Source organism: Rhipicephalus sanguineus, chromosome 11, assembly GCF_013339695.2.
Source record: "Rhipicephalus sanguineus isolate Rsan-2018 chromosome 11, BIME_Rsan_1.4, whole genome shotgun sequence".
Taxonomy (NCBI): domain Eukaryota; kingdom Metazoa; phylum Arthropoda; class Arachnida; order Ixodida; family Ixodidae; genus Rhipicephalus; species Rhipicephalus sanguineus.
In genome coordinates this window covers 53,232,114-53,248,318 of record NC_051186.1, presented here as the reverse complement: position 1 = coordinate 53,248,318, position 16,205 = coordinate 53,232,114, and the positions used below count along the sequence as shown (strand labels likewise).

The following is a 16,205-nucleotide window of genomic DNA, read 5'->3' as shown; positions in this document are numbered from 1 at the left end:
AGAAAGAAAAGTGGACGAAAAGATAACTTGCCGCGGGCAGGGACCGAACCTGCGACCTTCGAATAACGCGTCCGATGCTCTACCAACTGAGCTACCGCGGCGGCCATCCCCCCGTTCACTTTATGACTTGCAACACGGGAGCGCGTGGCCTCTCGAGTTTAATGATTGCGCACAGCAGCAACTTGCTTCATTTACGTAACCTAATATTATTTTCTTATTTGGAAACATCCCCCAGTGAGAGAACAGCGTTTAGTTGTAGAAATAATTGCTAGTGGACGGAGTACTTTAAACTCGTAAGGCCACGCGCTCCCGTGTTGCAAGTCATATTGAGCGCAACTGTACATTTAAACGTGGGAGCGTCAGTCAGCGCCGCCAGTAGCCATGACGGCGAGTGTCGCCTTAAATAGTCGGTCAATTCTACGATGCTATTCGCCAGCTTCAGCGAGCGACGAAGACGCGCGCCAAGGCTACGCCGGACTGACCCAGCGAAGACCAGAGACAGGGATAAGTGTTGATATACGTACTGGTGGTGAGTCGTCCGGTTCTGTTGTATCCGCCAATGATGTACAGCGTGTGCATGTGGACCACCACCTTGAGGCCGGCACGGGGCGATGACAATGTTCCCACCCGGGTCCAGACGTCGGTCGATGGGTCGTAGCACTCCACGGTGTCCAGGAGTCCGCCATGACCGATGCCACCCGCGCTGTTCGGGAATTGTCGTCATCATTTAAAGGAGTTGAATGATGGGCGAGTTCGTGTTTGGTCGTTAATATCATCTTAAGTGGCGCAACGAAACGACACAACAACAACAACAACAAAAAAAAACTAACACAGTTTTTCTGCGAAGCACGCAGAAAGTCTGACTAATAAGGAGAGAAGTCATCTTGTTGACGTTCATGATGCGCTCCAATTATGAACCACGTTTCCGGTGCGCAAAAATCCTAGGCCGAAGTAAGCAGAAAACAGCTCGTGAAACGTTAGAAGCACTTTCTTTTTTAAATCAGGAAAGCAGGTGTGCAAGCGACACATCGACTGCGCTGTAGAATGCAGTAATACAATTTCTTTTGTGCCTGGTTTGCTAATTCCTGCTTCTACCTGCACTCCACGACGTCCAGGTGTCCGCGATCACCGATGCCATTCTCGCTACTCGGGATTCGTCGTCAGCACACCGTGCAGTAGTCATCAATATGACTTCTCTCCTTATTAACGCGACAGCGTTAAAGGGCTCGCTCAGAAATTCCGGCGTCGGCGTCGGTGTCGGCGTCGATGGTTGTGAGCGAAAAGTCATCATCTTGTCCGTCAACCGAAAAATCGAGAAAGATGCAAATAAAATAAGTAATAAAAAATCTTAGGTTCGAGTGACAATCGAACCCAGGCTGCCTGCGTGTTCTACCACACAGCCACTCCATTGCTTGGAACTGCACTGAACCCCATTACAAAAGGCACACCCATTACAAAAGGCACACGCATTACTGCACGTATTCCCTTACGAACACGTAGTGGGTGCATCGCAACTTAAAAAAGTACCACGCGCGTAAATGCTGCTGGTTTAAAGCATGCCACCCATTACAAAGGGCGTACACATTAGGGCGCGCATTCCCCCCAATCTCCTGATCAGTGGCCTTCGGTCCTCCCTTTGCCTAATAAAAGAATCTATCATCATCATTCTCTTACACACACGTAGTGGGTACACTGTTGTCATAAAGGTGCTGTTGAAGAGGGCGGAAACCTTTACCTTTACTATAGGTATGTCGAATGTGTGTGAGTGAGTGAGTGAGTGAGTGAGTGAGCGAGCGAGCGAGCGAGCGAGTGAGTGAGTGAGTGTGAGTGAGTGAGTGAGTGAGTGAGTGAGTGAGTGTGTGTGTGTGTGTGTGTGTGTGTGTGAGAGAGAGAGAGAGAGAGAGAGAGAGAGAGAGAGAGAGAGAGAGAGAGAGAGAGAGAGAGAGAGAGAGAGAGACCGGGCGACTGAAAATAATGACAAGCGAAACAAAGCGCGATGAGGATGGGGCCGGTTATCGCTATCGCGTTGAACTCTTAAAGCCGAAGATTAAGCCTCCCATAATTTTTTAGATTTTTCGCGTGCTCCGCAGAAAATCTGTGCTAGTCTTTCCGTTTTGTCGTTTCGTTGCGCCGCTTACGGCGCTACTAACTATCGTAACTCCATTGGTCGTTGTGACGGTGCGCCTGCGCAGCTTGTGGATATTAACTTAACAAAGACTGCTGAATGAAGAGCAGTGATACAATATAGTTCCGCCACGGTGGTCTAGTGGTTATGGCGCTCGACTGCTGACCCGAAGGTCGCGGGATCGAATTCCGGCCACGGCGGCTGCATTTTCAATGTGGGCGAAAATGTTTGAGGCCCGTGTACTTAAATTCAGGTGAACGTTAAAGAACCTCAGACTGGGGTCTAAATTTTCGGAGCCCTCCACTACGGCGTCTCTCAATCGTATCGTGGTTTAATTGGGACGTTAAACCCCAGATATTATTATTATTATTGTGATACAACGTATCTGAAAGACTTGCAAAACATCGAAATGCGTTAGCTTGTTGAAGGGAATGCCACCAGCTTCACTCTTTCATCGGTGTCCGCGAAGCGGAGCTGCTTGAATATCTTTCTCGTCCCCTTTAATTCTAATTCATTTCAATTTACTTCATTATTACCAAACTGTAGACAACAATGGCCCCCATGCTTTCCCTGACCTGTCTGTTGGATTCATTTTGTTGTGTCTAACGGTGCGTAAGCATAATTTGGAATTAGTATCATCCTACCATCACATATAGACAACACTATACTCGTTTACACCTATCAGTAAAAAAATATTATGGTAGCTTCGCACTAGTAGTTCCAAGCCTGAAGGAAGAGCGGAGCTGGTTGCCTTCTTTGTTTCTCTACATTTCTCTTTCTTTCTCTTTCTCTCTGTTTCTTGTAACTGTTTTTGTACCTGTTGCTTTCTATTTCTTTTCTTTCTATATTCTTTCTTCCTCTTTCTATATTGCTTTCTCTTTTTTTCTCTCTCTGCTTCTTTCTCTATCTCTTTCCATTCCAGCAATTCTTTTCAGACCTTGTCACAAATTAGCGGGTTATAAAGCGCGCGCGAGGCCGCTTTCAAACTGCTACGAGACAGAACGGCGCGAACCGCTCGCCAAGAAGCGCGAAAAGACGAAAAAACAAGCATCAAAAGACGCCGGCGCGCCGCATCCTCCTCACCCAATCGAGCCAGGCGCAGACGACGCGATCAAACGCCCGGCAAATCCTAGATGTTTCTGGAAGGAAGGGGGGACGCATCCGCGAGCGATGCCGCCGCAATTCGAACATACGAGAAAGCTCTCGCCCTTTCTCCAGGCTTAGCTGTACTGCACGCAGAAGAAACATCCCGACGCTTCTAGAACCCAGGGGAGAAGGGATAAAAGCGTGCAATCGACGGTAGTCAGTCAGTAGTGAGGCCAGACAGGAGTCAGAGTGCAGTCGAGACAGGAGTGAGTCAGTCGGCCCGGTGATGGTGAAGTTATGCGAAGTGTGGCTCCGTTAGCCAAAGAAGACGTGTTTATGATGGTGTGCGGTCAGTCGATCGTCGATTTGGAAGAATCCGATGACGACACCGTGTGAGCCGTGACAAGTCACGACGACGGTTGAGCTACGACGATCAACGCTGGAGCTGGCGTGAGTGTTTCCTTGAAGAGAAGCATTCAATTACCGTCCAAGTATTGCGGACTGGATACGCCATTGTACATTCAGGACTTTAACGGTCATTGAATAGTTGTAATGCATGCGATTGCATTTGTAGCGTGTGATCTGTTTGTTTAGCTCCCGTTGTGTAAACACCATCTGAGTTATATTGTGAAGTTGTAACTGGTACCAGCCGAGTGTGCACGTGTTTGTGTTATTTGTATTGCCTTAACCGAGAATATATTTCGTTTTCGTTTGTGTTATCGGCTCTCGGCTCTGACTCGGTCTTTGGACCACAACCGGCGTTCGCTGGCGCACCAAAGGACCAACCCTAAATTGTCCGCGCTTTCGTGGTGCGTTTTCGGAGGGCCGTGACGCCAGCCCTTAGAATCCGCCCGGCGATTGCCGTCCCCATTAACGGGCAAGTGACAATTATTCTGGCGTCCGCGACAGGACCTTTTTGGTGCACAGTGTGTCCAAAGTAGGGAGAAAGAGCCTTGAGACGTTGATAGTGCTTGCGAACGATTTTTGAGTGCTGCACCGCGTTCTCGCTAACCTGTGTGCAGAGAGTGTACTGGTATTCGAAGTTAGGCAGAGGTATTGTGCACGCGGCTAGGTTTTGTTTGACGGGCATCATGGATCTCGAGAAGTTAGTTGCCCTTGGTGAGAAGATGGGTCTTTCTGGGGCCGAACTACGAAAGTGGGTGAGCCAAAAGGAAAAGGAGGCGGTTGAACGAGAGAGGTTGGCGGTTGAGAGAGCTAATAAAGAGAGAGAAGCAGAACTAGAGAAAGAGAGGTTGGCAGCTGAGAGGGTCAAGGAAGAGAAAGCAGCAGAGCTCGAAAGAGAGAGGTTGGCAGTTGAGAGGGCGAAGGAAGAAAGAGAACAACAATTGAAACTGGAGCTGGAGAGAGAGAGGCTAGCAGCTGAGAGGGAGAGAGAAGAAAGAGAGGCGAAGGAGCGACAGTTGAAGGAAGAAAGAGAGGCGCAAGAGAGACAGATGCAAGCTGAGATGGCTGAGAGAGAAAGGCAACGGCAGCACGAATTGGAAATCGAACGGCTCCGTTTGCAGCAGCGCACAGAGACTCCTGTGCAAGCTAGAGTGGAGAGCAGCGAAAGGGACGATCATAGCTTCCGATTGAACCCAAGCAAACTGCTTGTGGCGTTTGATGAGAGAAAAGATGACCTTGATGCATACCTGCACAGGTTTGAAACGATAGCTAGAAGCCAAAATTGGCCGGAGCAGCAATGGGCAACAGCTTTGAGCACTTGTTTGAGTGGCGAAGCGCTCAGTGTGTACGGTAGGATGACACCTACCGATGCAGCTAATTACACGAAAGTGAAAGCTGCTTTGCTGAAGCGATTTAGATTCACCGTGGAAGGCTTCCGAGATCGGTTCCGTACAGGAAAGCCAGCTGATGGCGAGACGGCAACGCAGTATGCTGCGCGGCTCAGCCATTACTTTGACAGGTGGATCGAACTTTCAGAGACGGCACAGGAGTACGGTGAGCTTAGAGAGCTTTTAATCAGAGAGCAATTTCTCACCAGTTGCCACCCGAGCCTGTCGCTGTATCTGAAAGAGAGAAGAGCTAAATCGCTCGAGGATATGCTTGAATTGGCCGATCAATTCTTGGAAGCGCAAGGTGGCACGAATTTGGCCAAAGTAAAAAAGGAGGTTCCCGAGGAGTCGAAGAAATCGGCACCTGAAGAAAACAAGCGTGCACCGGAGAGTGTTCCGCGATGCTTTCTGTGTAACCGCGTGGGTCATCGCGCTGACAGCTGTCGGACCAACTTCTCACGCCCCAGTGTGATGAAGTGTTTTAAATGTGGTCAGACTGGGCACAAAGCCGACGCATGTCGAAGCGATGTGAGCAAAGCCCACCAAGCAGCTTGTGCGTATGCCCCGCCAAACGAGGAAACAGAAGCGATCAAAGATGAATTGGCCGAACTGAAAAGCGGGAAGAAGATGGATTTCATTGGTGCTGCGGTGACAACAGACACAAAGAAAGAAATGCCGACAGTTAAGGGGAAAGTTGGTGGAAAGGAAGTCACGGTATTAAGAGATAGTGGGTGCACCACTGTTATCGTACGAAAGAGATTGGTCCGAGAGAGTGACTTCACAGGCAATAACCAACCGGTTTGCCTGCTTGATAGTTCCATTCGAATGCTTCCTGAAGCCAAGATTGTGGTTGAGACCCCTTACTTCAGCGGGAGAGTTACTGCCCTGTGCATGGATAACCCCCTGTTTGACCTAATCGTGGGAAACATCGACGGAGCTCGAGGGCCATACGATCCTGAACGTTTGGGAGAAGCCCCGAAGATGGAGCCCTCGTCAGTTCGGGAACCGCGACAAAAAGAAACCGTGGAAGAGAATCTCAGGAAGGATGTCACCAGAGCTCATACTGAAGCCGAGGCGTCAGAGAATGGCAACAATGGAGCACCAACGGTCGCTGTACCGCCTGTGAAGACGCGCCGAGCAGGTGATGTTGCAACTGAGCGGCCACTATCATCTGCGGCTCAAAAGATGACGAAGGTGGTCGTCCAAGCAGAACACCACGGCGCACAGAAGTTGGCGAAGCACCGCGAACGTTCTAACGAACGCGACCACGCCTTGCCGGTGTCGAATGTGTCGACGCCAGCAGAGACGCCCCCTCCGGCACCGTCAAATGGAACGGCTCGCAAGAAAAAGAAGAGAAACAAAAAGAGAGCGAGCGAGCACCGAAAGAAGGGGCGCAAGCGCGAGTCTGTTTGAACAGGACAGGGTGTTGGAATTGAATTTGTTTGAAGTGTCCTTGAGTTTTGAGTGAGTTGTGTTATTATACCCAGTGTCGAGTGTGTATGGCTAGTGAGCCCAAGTGTTACTTGCGTTATTTTATGTGTACAATGCTATTGATATAATTGTATATGCATTATAATTGAAGAGCTTTGTTTTGAGCGTTCGCTTTGTTTTATACGAAATATATGATGGCGTCTTGTACTTATGTACTTGAGTTTATCTTTTGTATGTTGTGACATTGAAATGCCCTGGAATTGTATTAAGAGTTCTATTATGAATGTGACGCGCATTGTGTGTGGACTGAGTTATGGACTCTGTATGTGGGACATTTTTGGATGTGTATGTGCGCGCTAATTTGTGTTGTTTGAATATTATGTGATAATATTCTTGAAGTGGGGGGCAGTGTCACAAATTAGCGGGTTATAAAGCGCGCGCGAGGCCGCTTTCAAACTGCTACGAGACAGAACGGCGCGAACCGCTCGCCAAGAAGCGCGAAAAGACGAAAAAACAAGCATCAAAAGACGCCGGCGCGCCGCATCCTCCTCACCCAATCGAGCCAGGCGCAGACGACGCGATCAAACGCCCGGCAAATCCTAGATGTTTCTGGAAGGAAGGGGGGACGCATCCGCGAGCGATGCCGCCGCAATTCGAACATACGAGAAAGCTCTCGCCCTTTCTCCAGGCTTAGCTGTACTGCACGCAGAAGAAACATCCCGACGCTTCTAGAACCCAGGGGAGAAGGGATAAAAGCGTGCAATCGACGGTAGTCAGTCAGTAGTGAGGCCAGACAGGAGTCAGAGTGCAGTCGAGACAGGAGTGAGTCAGTCGGCCCGGTGATGGTGAAGTTATGCGAAGTGTGGCTCCGTTAGCCAAAGAAGACGTGTTTATGATGGTGTGCGGTCAGTCGATCGTCGATTTGGAAGAATCCGATGACGACACCGTGTGAGCCGTGACAAGTCACGACGACGGTTGAGCTACGACGATCAACGCTGGAGCTGGCGTGAGTGTTTCCTTGAAGAGAAGCATTCAATTACCGTCCAAGTATTGCGGACTGGATACGCCATTGTACATTCAGGACTTTAACGGTCATTGAATAGTTGTAATGCATGCGATTGCATTTGTAGCGTGTGATCTGTTTGTTTAGCTCCCGTTGTGTAAACACCATCTGAGTTATATTGTGAAGTTGTAACTGGTACCAGCCGAGTGTGCACGTGTTTGTGTTATTTGTATTGCCTTAACCGAGAATATATTTCGTTTTCGTTTGTGTTATCGGCTCTCGGCTCTGACTCGGTCTTTGGACCACAACCGGCGTTCGCTGGCGCACCAAAGGACCAACCCTAAATTGTCCGCGCTTTCGTGGTGCGTTTTCGGAGGGCCGTGACGCCAGCCCTTAGAATCCGCCCGGCGATTGCCGTCCCCATTAACGGGCAAGTGACAGACCTCCTGGTGTGTTCTAACCGGCAAGCCCCCCACCCCCCACCCTCCCACACACACACCACGAAGCGGTTCGAGAGCCACCGAATCCGGAAAACGCCCTCACATGTAGATGCGCCCACGAGCCGTCCCGGCGCCGGCGAAGCCATGCAAGTCGTTCATGTGGGCTACCATGGACCACTTGTCCGCCTTGACGTCGTACCGCTCGACCGTCTTTGTGAATGGAGAGTCGTTCCCGTCGACGCCGCCCATGGCATAGATGTAGCCCTGCAAAGATGCCATCAAACGTTTGCCAACGTACGCTGCAGAATAAATAATAAATGCGGCCAGCTCCACTTCGCCAACACTGTCGAAACAGCGAAGTGACGGCCCTCTTCATCTGGCTCACCCTCATCCATCCTTGCGCTGCTCTCATTAGCTCACCCTTTCCACCGAGCCTCAGCCATCTTTGCACGTCACTCATTGGTTCGCCTTTCCACCGAGCCTCGCCCATCTTGGCGCGGCGCAGCCCTTCCTCTTGCTACCGAGTCCCAAAGTCGCCACACCGGAACTTTTTGCCCCGCCACGGTGGTCTAGTGGTTATGGCGCTCGACTGCTGACCCGAAGGTCGCGGGATCGAATCCCGGCCGCGGCGGCTGCATTTTCGATGGAGGCGAAAATGTTTGAGGCCCGTGTACTTAGATTCAGGTGCACGTTAAAGAACCCCAGGTGGTCGAAATTTCCGGAGCCCTCCACTACGGCGTCTCTCATAATCATATGGTGGTTTTGGGACGTTAAATCCCAGATATTATTATTAAGGTCATGTGACCAGCGCTGCGCCATCGACGGACGGGTAAGCCTCGACTAAGAACAGTTTCGCCGCTGATATCGGGTTTTACGCCCGAAAACCACGATATAAATATGATTATGAGGCACGCCGTAGCGGAGGGCTCCGGAAATTCTGGAGTTTTTAAACGTGCACTTAAAGCATACCAGCTTCTAGCATATCACCTTCATCGAAATGCGACCGCCGCGGCCGAGTCGAAACCCGCGACTTTCGGGTCAGCAGCCAAGCACTGTAAGCACTGTAGCACCTTGGGCTACATGCTACGAAATCTCACGAGTGTGTGTAGATTCAACAACCACAATATGTGGCTATGCAGCCGATGCTACGGAGCTGAAGTGCACGTGTGATAGCGCCGATGGATATAGCCCCAAATTTAGACTGTTGGCCTTTTTGCAATACGAAGGCAACGTATTCAATAATAATTGCTTGGGTTTTCGTGTGGAAGCCACAATATGATTATGAGACATGCCGTAGTGGCGGACTTCGGATTAATGTCGACCATCTGGGATTCTTTGGCGTGCACTTAAATCTGTGTACACGGGTGTTATTTGCATTGTGTCCCCATCGAAATGCAGCCGACGTTGCCGGGAATCGAACCCACGCCCACGAGCTTAGCACCGCGAGAAGGCAACATGTTTGCCGCACTGTTCACTTTCTGCAAAAAAATTCTTCGAATTTGTCCATTGCAAGCGGAGTTTTCCAATAAGCCTAGTACCTGCAGCAGCAGGCCGACAATGCTCTACACCAGTGAAAAATAAACTAACGAGGTCTAAAACAACAAACTATAGGAGTAACCAAAAATTAATCGCAATAATCTACCTAAAATCGCAAAAAACGCTTCTGCAACATCACGGCCGCCTGGATCATCGGCGTGCGACGGTATACCGCCGCACGCCCCGATCCAGGCGGCCGTGGCAACATCGAGCGCGAATGGATGGATGGATGCTATGAGCGTCCCCTTTTTAACGGGGCGGTGACAAGTGTGCCACCAGGCTCGACAAAAAAAAAAAAAAAAAGCGCCCTCTCTTGCGCTGCGCAAGAGAGGGCGCCACCGCCTCTACAAGAGTCAAGGGAATCAATGGGTAGCTGCATTGAGCGCCGGACTTTGTGTGGGACTACACTAGTCACGTGACTGCGCCATCTCGTCGCCCGTGCTTGCCTGCAGAACGGCTACGCTGACGTAGCATCGATGATACGCCATCTTCGCCTTGACACTCCACGTGGCCTGGAGCACATCGAAGCACGCGACAGTGTTGCAGACCCAGTTGCCGCTGAACCCGCCCACGAAATAAATGCGCGAGTCGATCACCGCGGCGTCGTGGTACGCCCTGCGGTATGGACGCGCGGCGAGCAACATTTAAGTAAATCATTTAATTAAATAAATCACACTGCAGGGTCCTGACATGCTATGGCATTTTAAATGCCATAGCATGTCACGAGTATCCGCACCAACAGGTATGGCCACAGCCGCGCTAAACAATGACGGGACGCGTCCGACCGCGGGAAAGTAGAGGACGTAACAGTAAAGCCCTCGAAGGACAGCTACACAGGAAGGACAACAAGAGTTGTTATCCCTGTGTCCCTGTCCTTCAAACTCTTTACTGTTACCATGTCACACCAACAAGGACGAACATCAGCATTTGCGTAGGGCAGACTTTGCTACCTGCCCCCCCACTTCCCCCCAACTACGCGATTAGAAGGGGCAGCCTACCCCTCCCCCCTTCGAAAGCTTTCTGCCCCCAGTGTGGTTTTGCGCTGCCTTCGGGTTATATCCGCCATCCTTTGACCAAGCAACGATGTCATGTGATGACGTCATATCGTGAAGTCGCATCATGCGACGTCATGATGACGTCACAATTTGTGCCAAGCTGTGACGTTATAGTGACGTCATTACGCGACGATGATATTTCGCATCACTCGTGTTGACGCCGCCGATGGTCACTTTTCGCGTTTGATGAGACATCGAAAAGGGACACTAAACTGAAACGGTAAATTAGTTTAGTCTGACAAGTTACACTCTGAAAACCACAGTGTCGTCCATTTCACCACCATAGGTTTATTAATAGACGTGAAAAGCAATGCCAACAGTTTCACCTTTAAATGTCCCGCCGAAATCTCTGGTTGTGACGTCATTCATTTGTTGTTTTTTTTTTTCCGTATTTGGGCCACATTAGCTCAACGAAATTTCCTTAATCTAGTCTCTGGCTCCCTCAGGAAACAGAGTACTTCATTTTTACCGATTACGAACTATACGTAGGGCCCTTGTAGGCGCCGTCAAAATCGATGACGTCACCGCGTCTGATGCGGGAACTTCGAGGTGGCGTCGCCACCCGCATTTTTTTTTTACGCGTTTTCTCGCTTACCAGGCGTCTTCCTGCGGCAAGCGTGGCAATTTTGGTATTGTGAAAGAGTAATTTACTAGTACGAGAAAATTCGCTTTTCCCATTAGTGACCCCTTTAAGGTTTTCGCCGTAACAATTTGAAGCACCTCGCCACGGTGCTCTGGTTGCCAAAGTTGCGCCACTTGTGGGAGCGGTTGTTGTACGTGAGCATCTCGTTCGTGGGGGCGTTCTCTGCCCAGCCGCCGAAGAGGAACAGGATGTCCTTGGGCAGGCGAGGCGTGAGCCACAACTTCGGGGACAGGTCGATGCCGGCGACTTCGCCGACCGCCATCGAGGGCTCGGTCAGCGTCTGCATTTATTTGTTGACAGCGGAGTTGTTTAAGCCAGCCGTAAAAACTTTGGCATGTACAAATCTGCACAAAAAAATTGACCGCCATCCCGCCCTGCGAACGTAAATGTCCAGCGAAACTGTATCAAACACCACACATGCTGATTGGGGGTGGAGGGGGGGGGTATGTTTTATTATTACTTTAGAGTAATGGTAGTGATAATCGCTTTGTGGTCGCTGTGGTAGACCGTGATTGGTTCCGAGACCATTTTGAGCAAGACGAATTTGTTCCTTTTATCGAGCATTGTATTCACGCTGCTCTTCTGGTGTGTTATTTCCGTGGTCCACTCGTGGCAGTCCTAGATTGAACTGAATGAGTTGCTAGACGGGTCTCCCTTTTATATATGAAAGCGGAAAACACGCCTCGGGAGAAGGAAGGGCCGTTTGACGTCATTCGAAGCCCTCGTGTGAAGGGCTTCGCAAAGCAGCTGCAACCTAATCATTACTGGAACGCGTGGGAGAGGGTGTTCCCATTGTTCACAGGCACTTTATCCATCACGAGGTTTTGATGCTCTTTTTTTTATTTCGAGAGTTTGCTCAACGGCATACATTGTTAAATATACAGATAGAGGCCGGTTTCCGCTATGTGGTTTCCTTTATTGAAACGAATACAGAGCTTTATGCTGTAAGCCTGATTGCAAAGAAAGATGCCGTTTGCCTTCAATTGTTAAAGGGCCTCTAAACCAGCTAGAGGCAAAGCCACCTAGAAACATAACTTCGAGAGGGCGCTGCCAGAGGTAGAAATTTAGTTGTGGCGTTGCAGTTGTGCACGAGTTTACAGCAAACGCTGGTGGAGTTACACGCGTTTACTCGCTTCGCTCTTTCCTTCGCTACGCTGCGTTCGTCGGCTCGTCTGTCCACCTCTCCGAATGCCCTTCCTCAGCGTCCGAGGTGAAAACACAAGGAGCGCGCGCATCTGCTAGCAGAGGAGCACGCGAGCGCGTGTGGTGAGTAGTGGGACTTGCCCAATTTCTGTGGAACATACGCGCTATAGAAGTTTTGTGCTGACGCCACGAAATTTTCAGACCGAGAGGTATACAGCTTCGCTGTTAAGCTATAATCATGAACGAGTATGTGTCACAGAAGTTGTGCAAATTCCACTACTCACCGTTGGTCCACTTAAAATGAAGGCAACAGACGGGCGGCAAATACCAAATCTTTTCTAGACAGACGTAACCGGTAATTGAGAAAAGCTTTAATGAACCATCGGTATTAACTAGGGGTGTGCGAATATTCGAAAGTTTCGAATATTCGTCGAATATTACATTCGAAATATTCGTATTCGATTCCAAAATCGTGTATTCGAAAAGTTTCGAATATTCGATAACTTCGAATATTCGAAAAATTCGAATATGCGATTCGATTATCATGCATAAAATAACTCGTCTTCCACATTTATGCTGCGTTCGTATAGCTAAAAACGTTGCCAAGAGGAGCGATAAACATCGTAAGTACACGAAGGCACGATATCTGCCTGCGACGAGCGCCCAATACGTATGATTTATTGCTGGTGCATCTCCGACGTGCAGCGCTGTTGGCGATCATGTAACCGTACATTTTCAATAATTTGCGGCCGTAACGTGCCGCACTACCACTCGTTCAATATGCGGACTGTAGGCACCTTCAGATACCCCAGTCTGGCAAAGCTTTGCCCCATGTACCTCCTTATACCAGCCACTTCTGTTCCAAGCGAGCGTGCCTTTTCAATGGCAGGGGGAAGGGGGGGTTGTCTCTGTTAGAAGGGAGCGCCTGCTGCCTGATCATGTGGAGCAACTCATATTTCTTGATGATAACATGTAGTCATTACTTTCATTGTGCCGTGATATTTGCTTGTGTTGTGATGTGCATTGTGCTAGCCTGGACATTGTGTTCTGGAGATAGCAGTGTATGTTCTGTTGCCAGTCAGGCTGTTAATGTTTTTTTTTTTTTCAAATAGCCACATGTTAAATAAAATATTGTTACTGTTGAGGCATTTTTCCTTTGATATTCGATATTCGATTCGATATTCGAAGGTGGATATTCGTATTCGATTCGTATTCGAAAAATTTGATATTCGCACACCCCTAGTATTAACCCAGTGATAAACACCGCGTGCGCACGTTTCGGCTTAGCTGAAGCATCTGTACGGAGTGCTTCAGCGGTACGTACAACAAGAGAATAGTAGGGAACAAGAAAGGCAACGGCGGCTGCGAGGAGACCCCGAAGCAATGGAAGCCCCACGCGAACGACGACGTGCCCGTATATCTATGGGAGGTGCGAACCCTCGGTTTCAGCGCGAGTTTCTGTCTCTGGAGTTTTGACATCCGTGTGGTGTCTGTGGCTGTCTGTGGTTTTAACTCGTACTCCTCTGCGCTGAGAAGTAACCTAGAAACAACCTAGCATCACCTAGCTAAAGCCTGGCAGCAACCTAGAAGCAGCTTAGAAACAATTTAGCATCACATAGCTAAAGCCTAGCGAGCAACCTAAAGCCCCTTAGAGCAACCTAGAGTCACTGGAAAAATCTAGAGCAACCGCACTGGTAGCGCCATCTAGCGCATCATTTAGTGCCGCGCACAGCGCGGCTGATGACATTGTGATTAAACAGTGTCTCAAAATATGTAGCTAGAAGCGACATCTTTTGACTTAAGGGTCCCCTAAATATAGAGGAGCCCTAATGTGCTGTATATAGTTTACGGAGACGAGAACACATCGATAGTAGGATATAACTACTATTGTATCCGCGGCATTTCCTCCTGAAGGGCGGATGCACACAGGCCTTCACCAATGGGCGCGCATTCCAGAGTGACGTCATGAGCCGGTCTGCCCGTAACCTCGATTTCGGAACACATTGCCGAGTGCATGAGCCGGACTATTTCTTGAGTTGTGGAGGCGATCTGCTGCCGTGCTTCGGTCATCTGGGCGGGGCCTCTCCGGACTTCCTATGTTGTAGCTCCTCCCATAGCCATCGCTGCCCTTCCCACAGAGAATTTGCCTAAATGCTCCATCCAAGCGCTTACTCATTTTCGTGACGTCAAGTACTTTTCGAGTGTTTCAGACAATTGAATTTCTCATACAGACGATGAGGGTTGTAACGTTGGCTTAATTGTTGGTTACTAATATGAAAGGCTTTTGGTGTAGCGCGAAAGGAAACACAGACACGAGAAGCGCTGTGTGGTGTCCCTGTGTGCCTTCTCGTGTCCGTGTTTCCTTTCGCGCTACACCAAAAGCCTCTCATACAGACGCACGTTTGAGACGCTGGTATCTAGGTGGGAAACTTGGACGTCCTGGTAGACTTTGTCAGGAATTCTGACGAAGCTGCTCAGTCAAACGTAATGTTTTAGGTAGTAAAGACGAACCTTCAACTCTGAGTATGCGCAGTATTAACATTCGCCAGGAAAAGTACTTACGGGTCGAGCGGTCACCAGCTAGCATGACAGTCTTAAATTTTTTCTTATGTTGTAGCACGCGTGTAAGGGTTGTAGCCAGAAGTCCCTTTCGGGCAGGGGGGAATACTTTATGTATGTTCATGCGTGAGTTTGTATGTGTGCGTATATGGTATATACACATGCAAAATTGAAACATTTTGGGGCAGGGGGGGATTTGAACGCCCCGACCCCCAAACCCCCCAAACCCCCCGACACCCAGCTGCCCCAGTGGCTGAGACAGACAACTGCTGGAGCACATGGAAACGTTCAACAGGTGCTCGGAGCTTTGCTTTCTCCCAACGCGTCGCGCCGCGACGAGGTTAACGTTCTCACGTGACGAAGTTATATTTTGCGGCTGCAACGGCATGCTGAATGATATTTTGCATATCAGCACAGAACGCAAGCACCCGCCGAGCAGAGAAGGAGTTCCACTGACCTGGTTGATGACGTGCATGATATTTTGGATGTCGACGTCACCATCGACTTCCGGGTGGGTGCGGACGTACTCGAGCTCTCTGCAACGACGCATGTAAACGACGTTTCCGTGAAGCTGTGGGAAACGTAGGGGCTCATAAAGCGACGTGGACCCGCTGCATGCCGGTCCCCGCCTCGTTAGTTAAAGGGACACTAAAATGATTAACAATGAATCGGTAACCATAGGTCGGCAAAAAAAGTTGGAGCTCACTCAGACTCACTCAAGATGTATGTTTTGCTCTGAGGGCTCACTTGGACTCAGACTCACCAAAGTTTTCCTCAACCTGACTCACCCGGACTCAGACTCACTGAGCTTTTTCTAAGGCGGACTCACTCAAACTGGAATTCACCAAAATGTTACTCAGCCGGACCCACTCAGACTCAGACTCACGGCATGACCCGAGTCTGAGTGAGCCTGAGTGAGTCGACTCATGAGTCCGTTAGCGTAAATAAGCTCAGAATTCAGAATTAAATATTCAGAATGCCCCCCTTCAGAGGAGAATGACACCCTCAGAGGACAATGTATTTCATATTTACTTATTGGGAACTACATAGGTACTAAGAGACACCGTCAAAATATATGACTTCACGGCGATTGGTGCGGGATATTCAGGATGGCTCCGCCTCCCGCATTTTTTTTTTAATGTTTTCTCGTTTACCAAGCGTCTTCTTACGGCAAGCGTGGCGATAATGATATTTTGGAACAGTAATTTACTAATACGAGAAAAATCGCATTTCTCTTGAGTGTCCTTTTAAAGGAGTACTGACACGAATTTTAAATATTTTCGGATTGCGCCGAAGAAATAATAAAAGAAACACTGGTGTCGAGCAATAAAGTTGTTACCACAATAAAGTTTTTACCAACCAAAACTGGTGTCGAGAAACCTAAAAAGAGT

The 16,205-nt window shown here is 49.3% G+C and overlaps 1 protein-coding gene across 1 annotated transcript in view; it reads right to left on the bottom strand.

Moving 5' to 3' along the window:
* The window catches only part of LOC119375034 (kelch-like protein 10), a 33,326-nt gene that overhangs the window by 2,659 nt on the left and 14,462 nt on the right, over positions 1-16,205 (bottom strand). The window contains exons 5-9 of the mRNA XM_037645233.1: positions 15,272-15,350; positions 11,190-11,392; positions 9,861-10,029; positions 7,982-8,142; positions 525-703 (exon numbers count right to left, since the gene is read on the bottom strand). Of these exons, the coding sequence (XP_037501161.1) occupies positions 525-703; positions 7,982-8,142; positions 9,861-10,029; positions 11,190-11,392; positions 15,272-15,350 (791 nt within the window). The remainder of the gene's footprint in view (positions 1-524; positions 704-7,981; positions 8,143-9,860; positions 10,030-11,189; positions 11,393-15,271; positions 15,351-16,205) is intronic.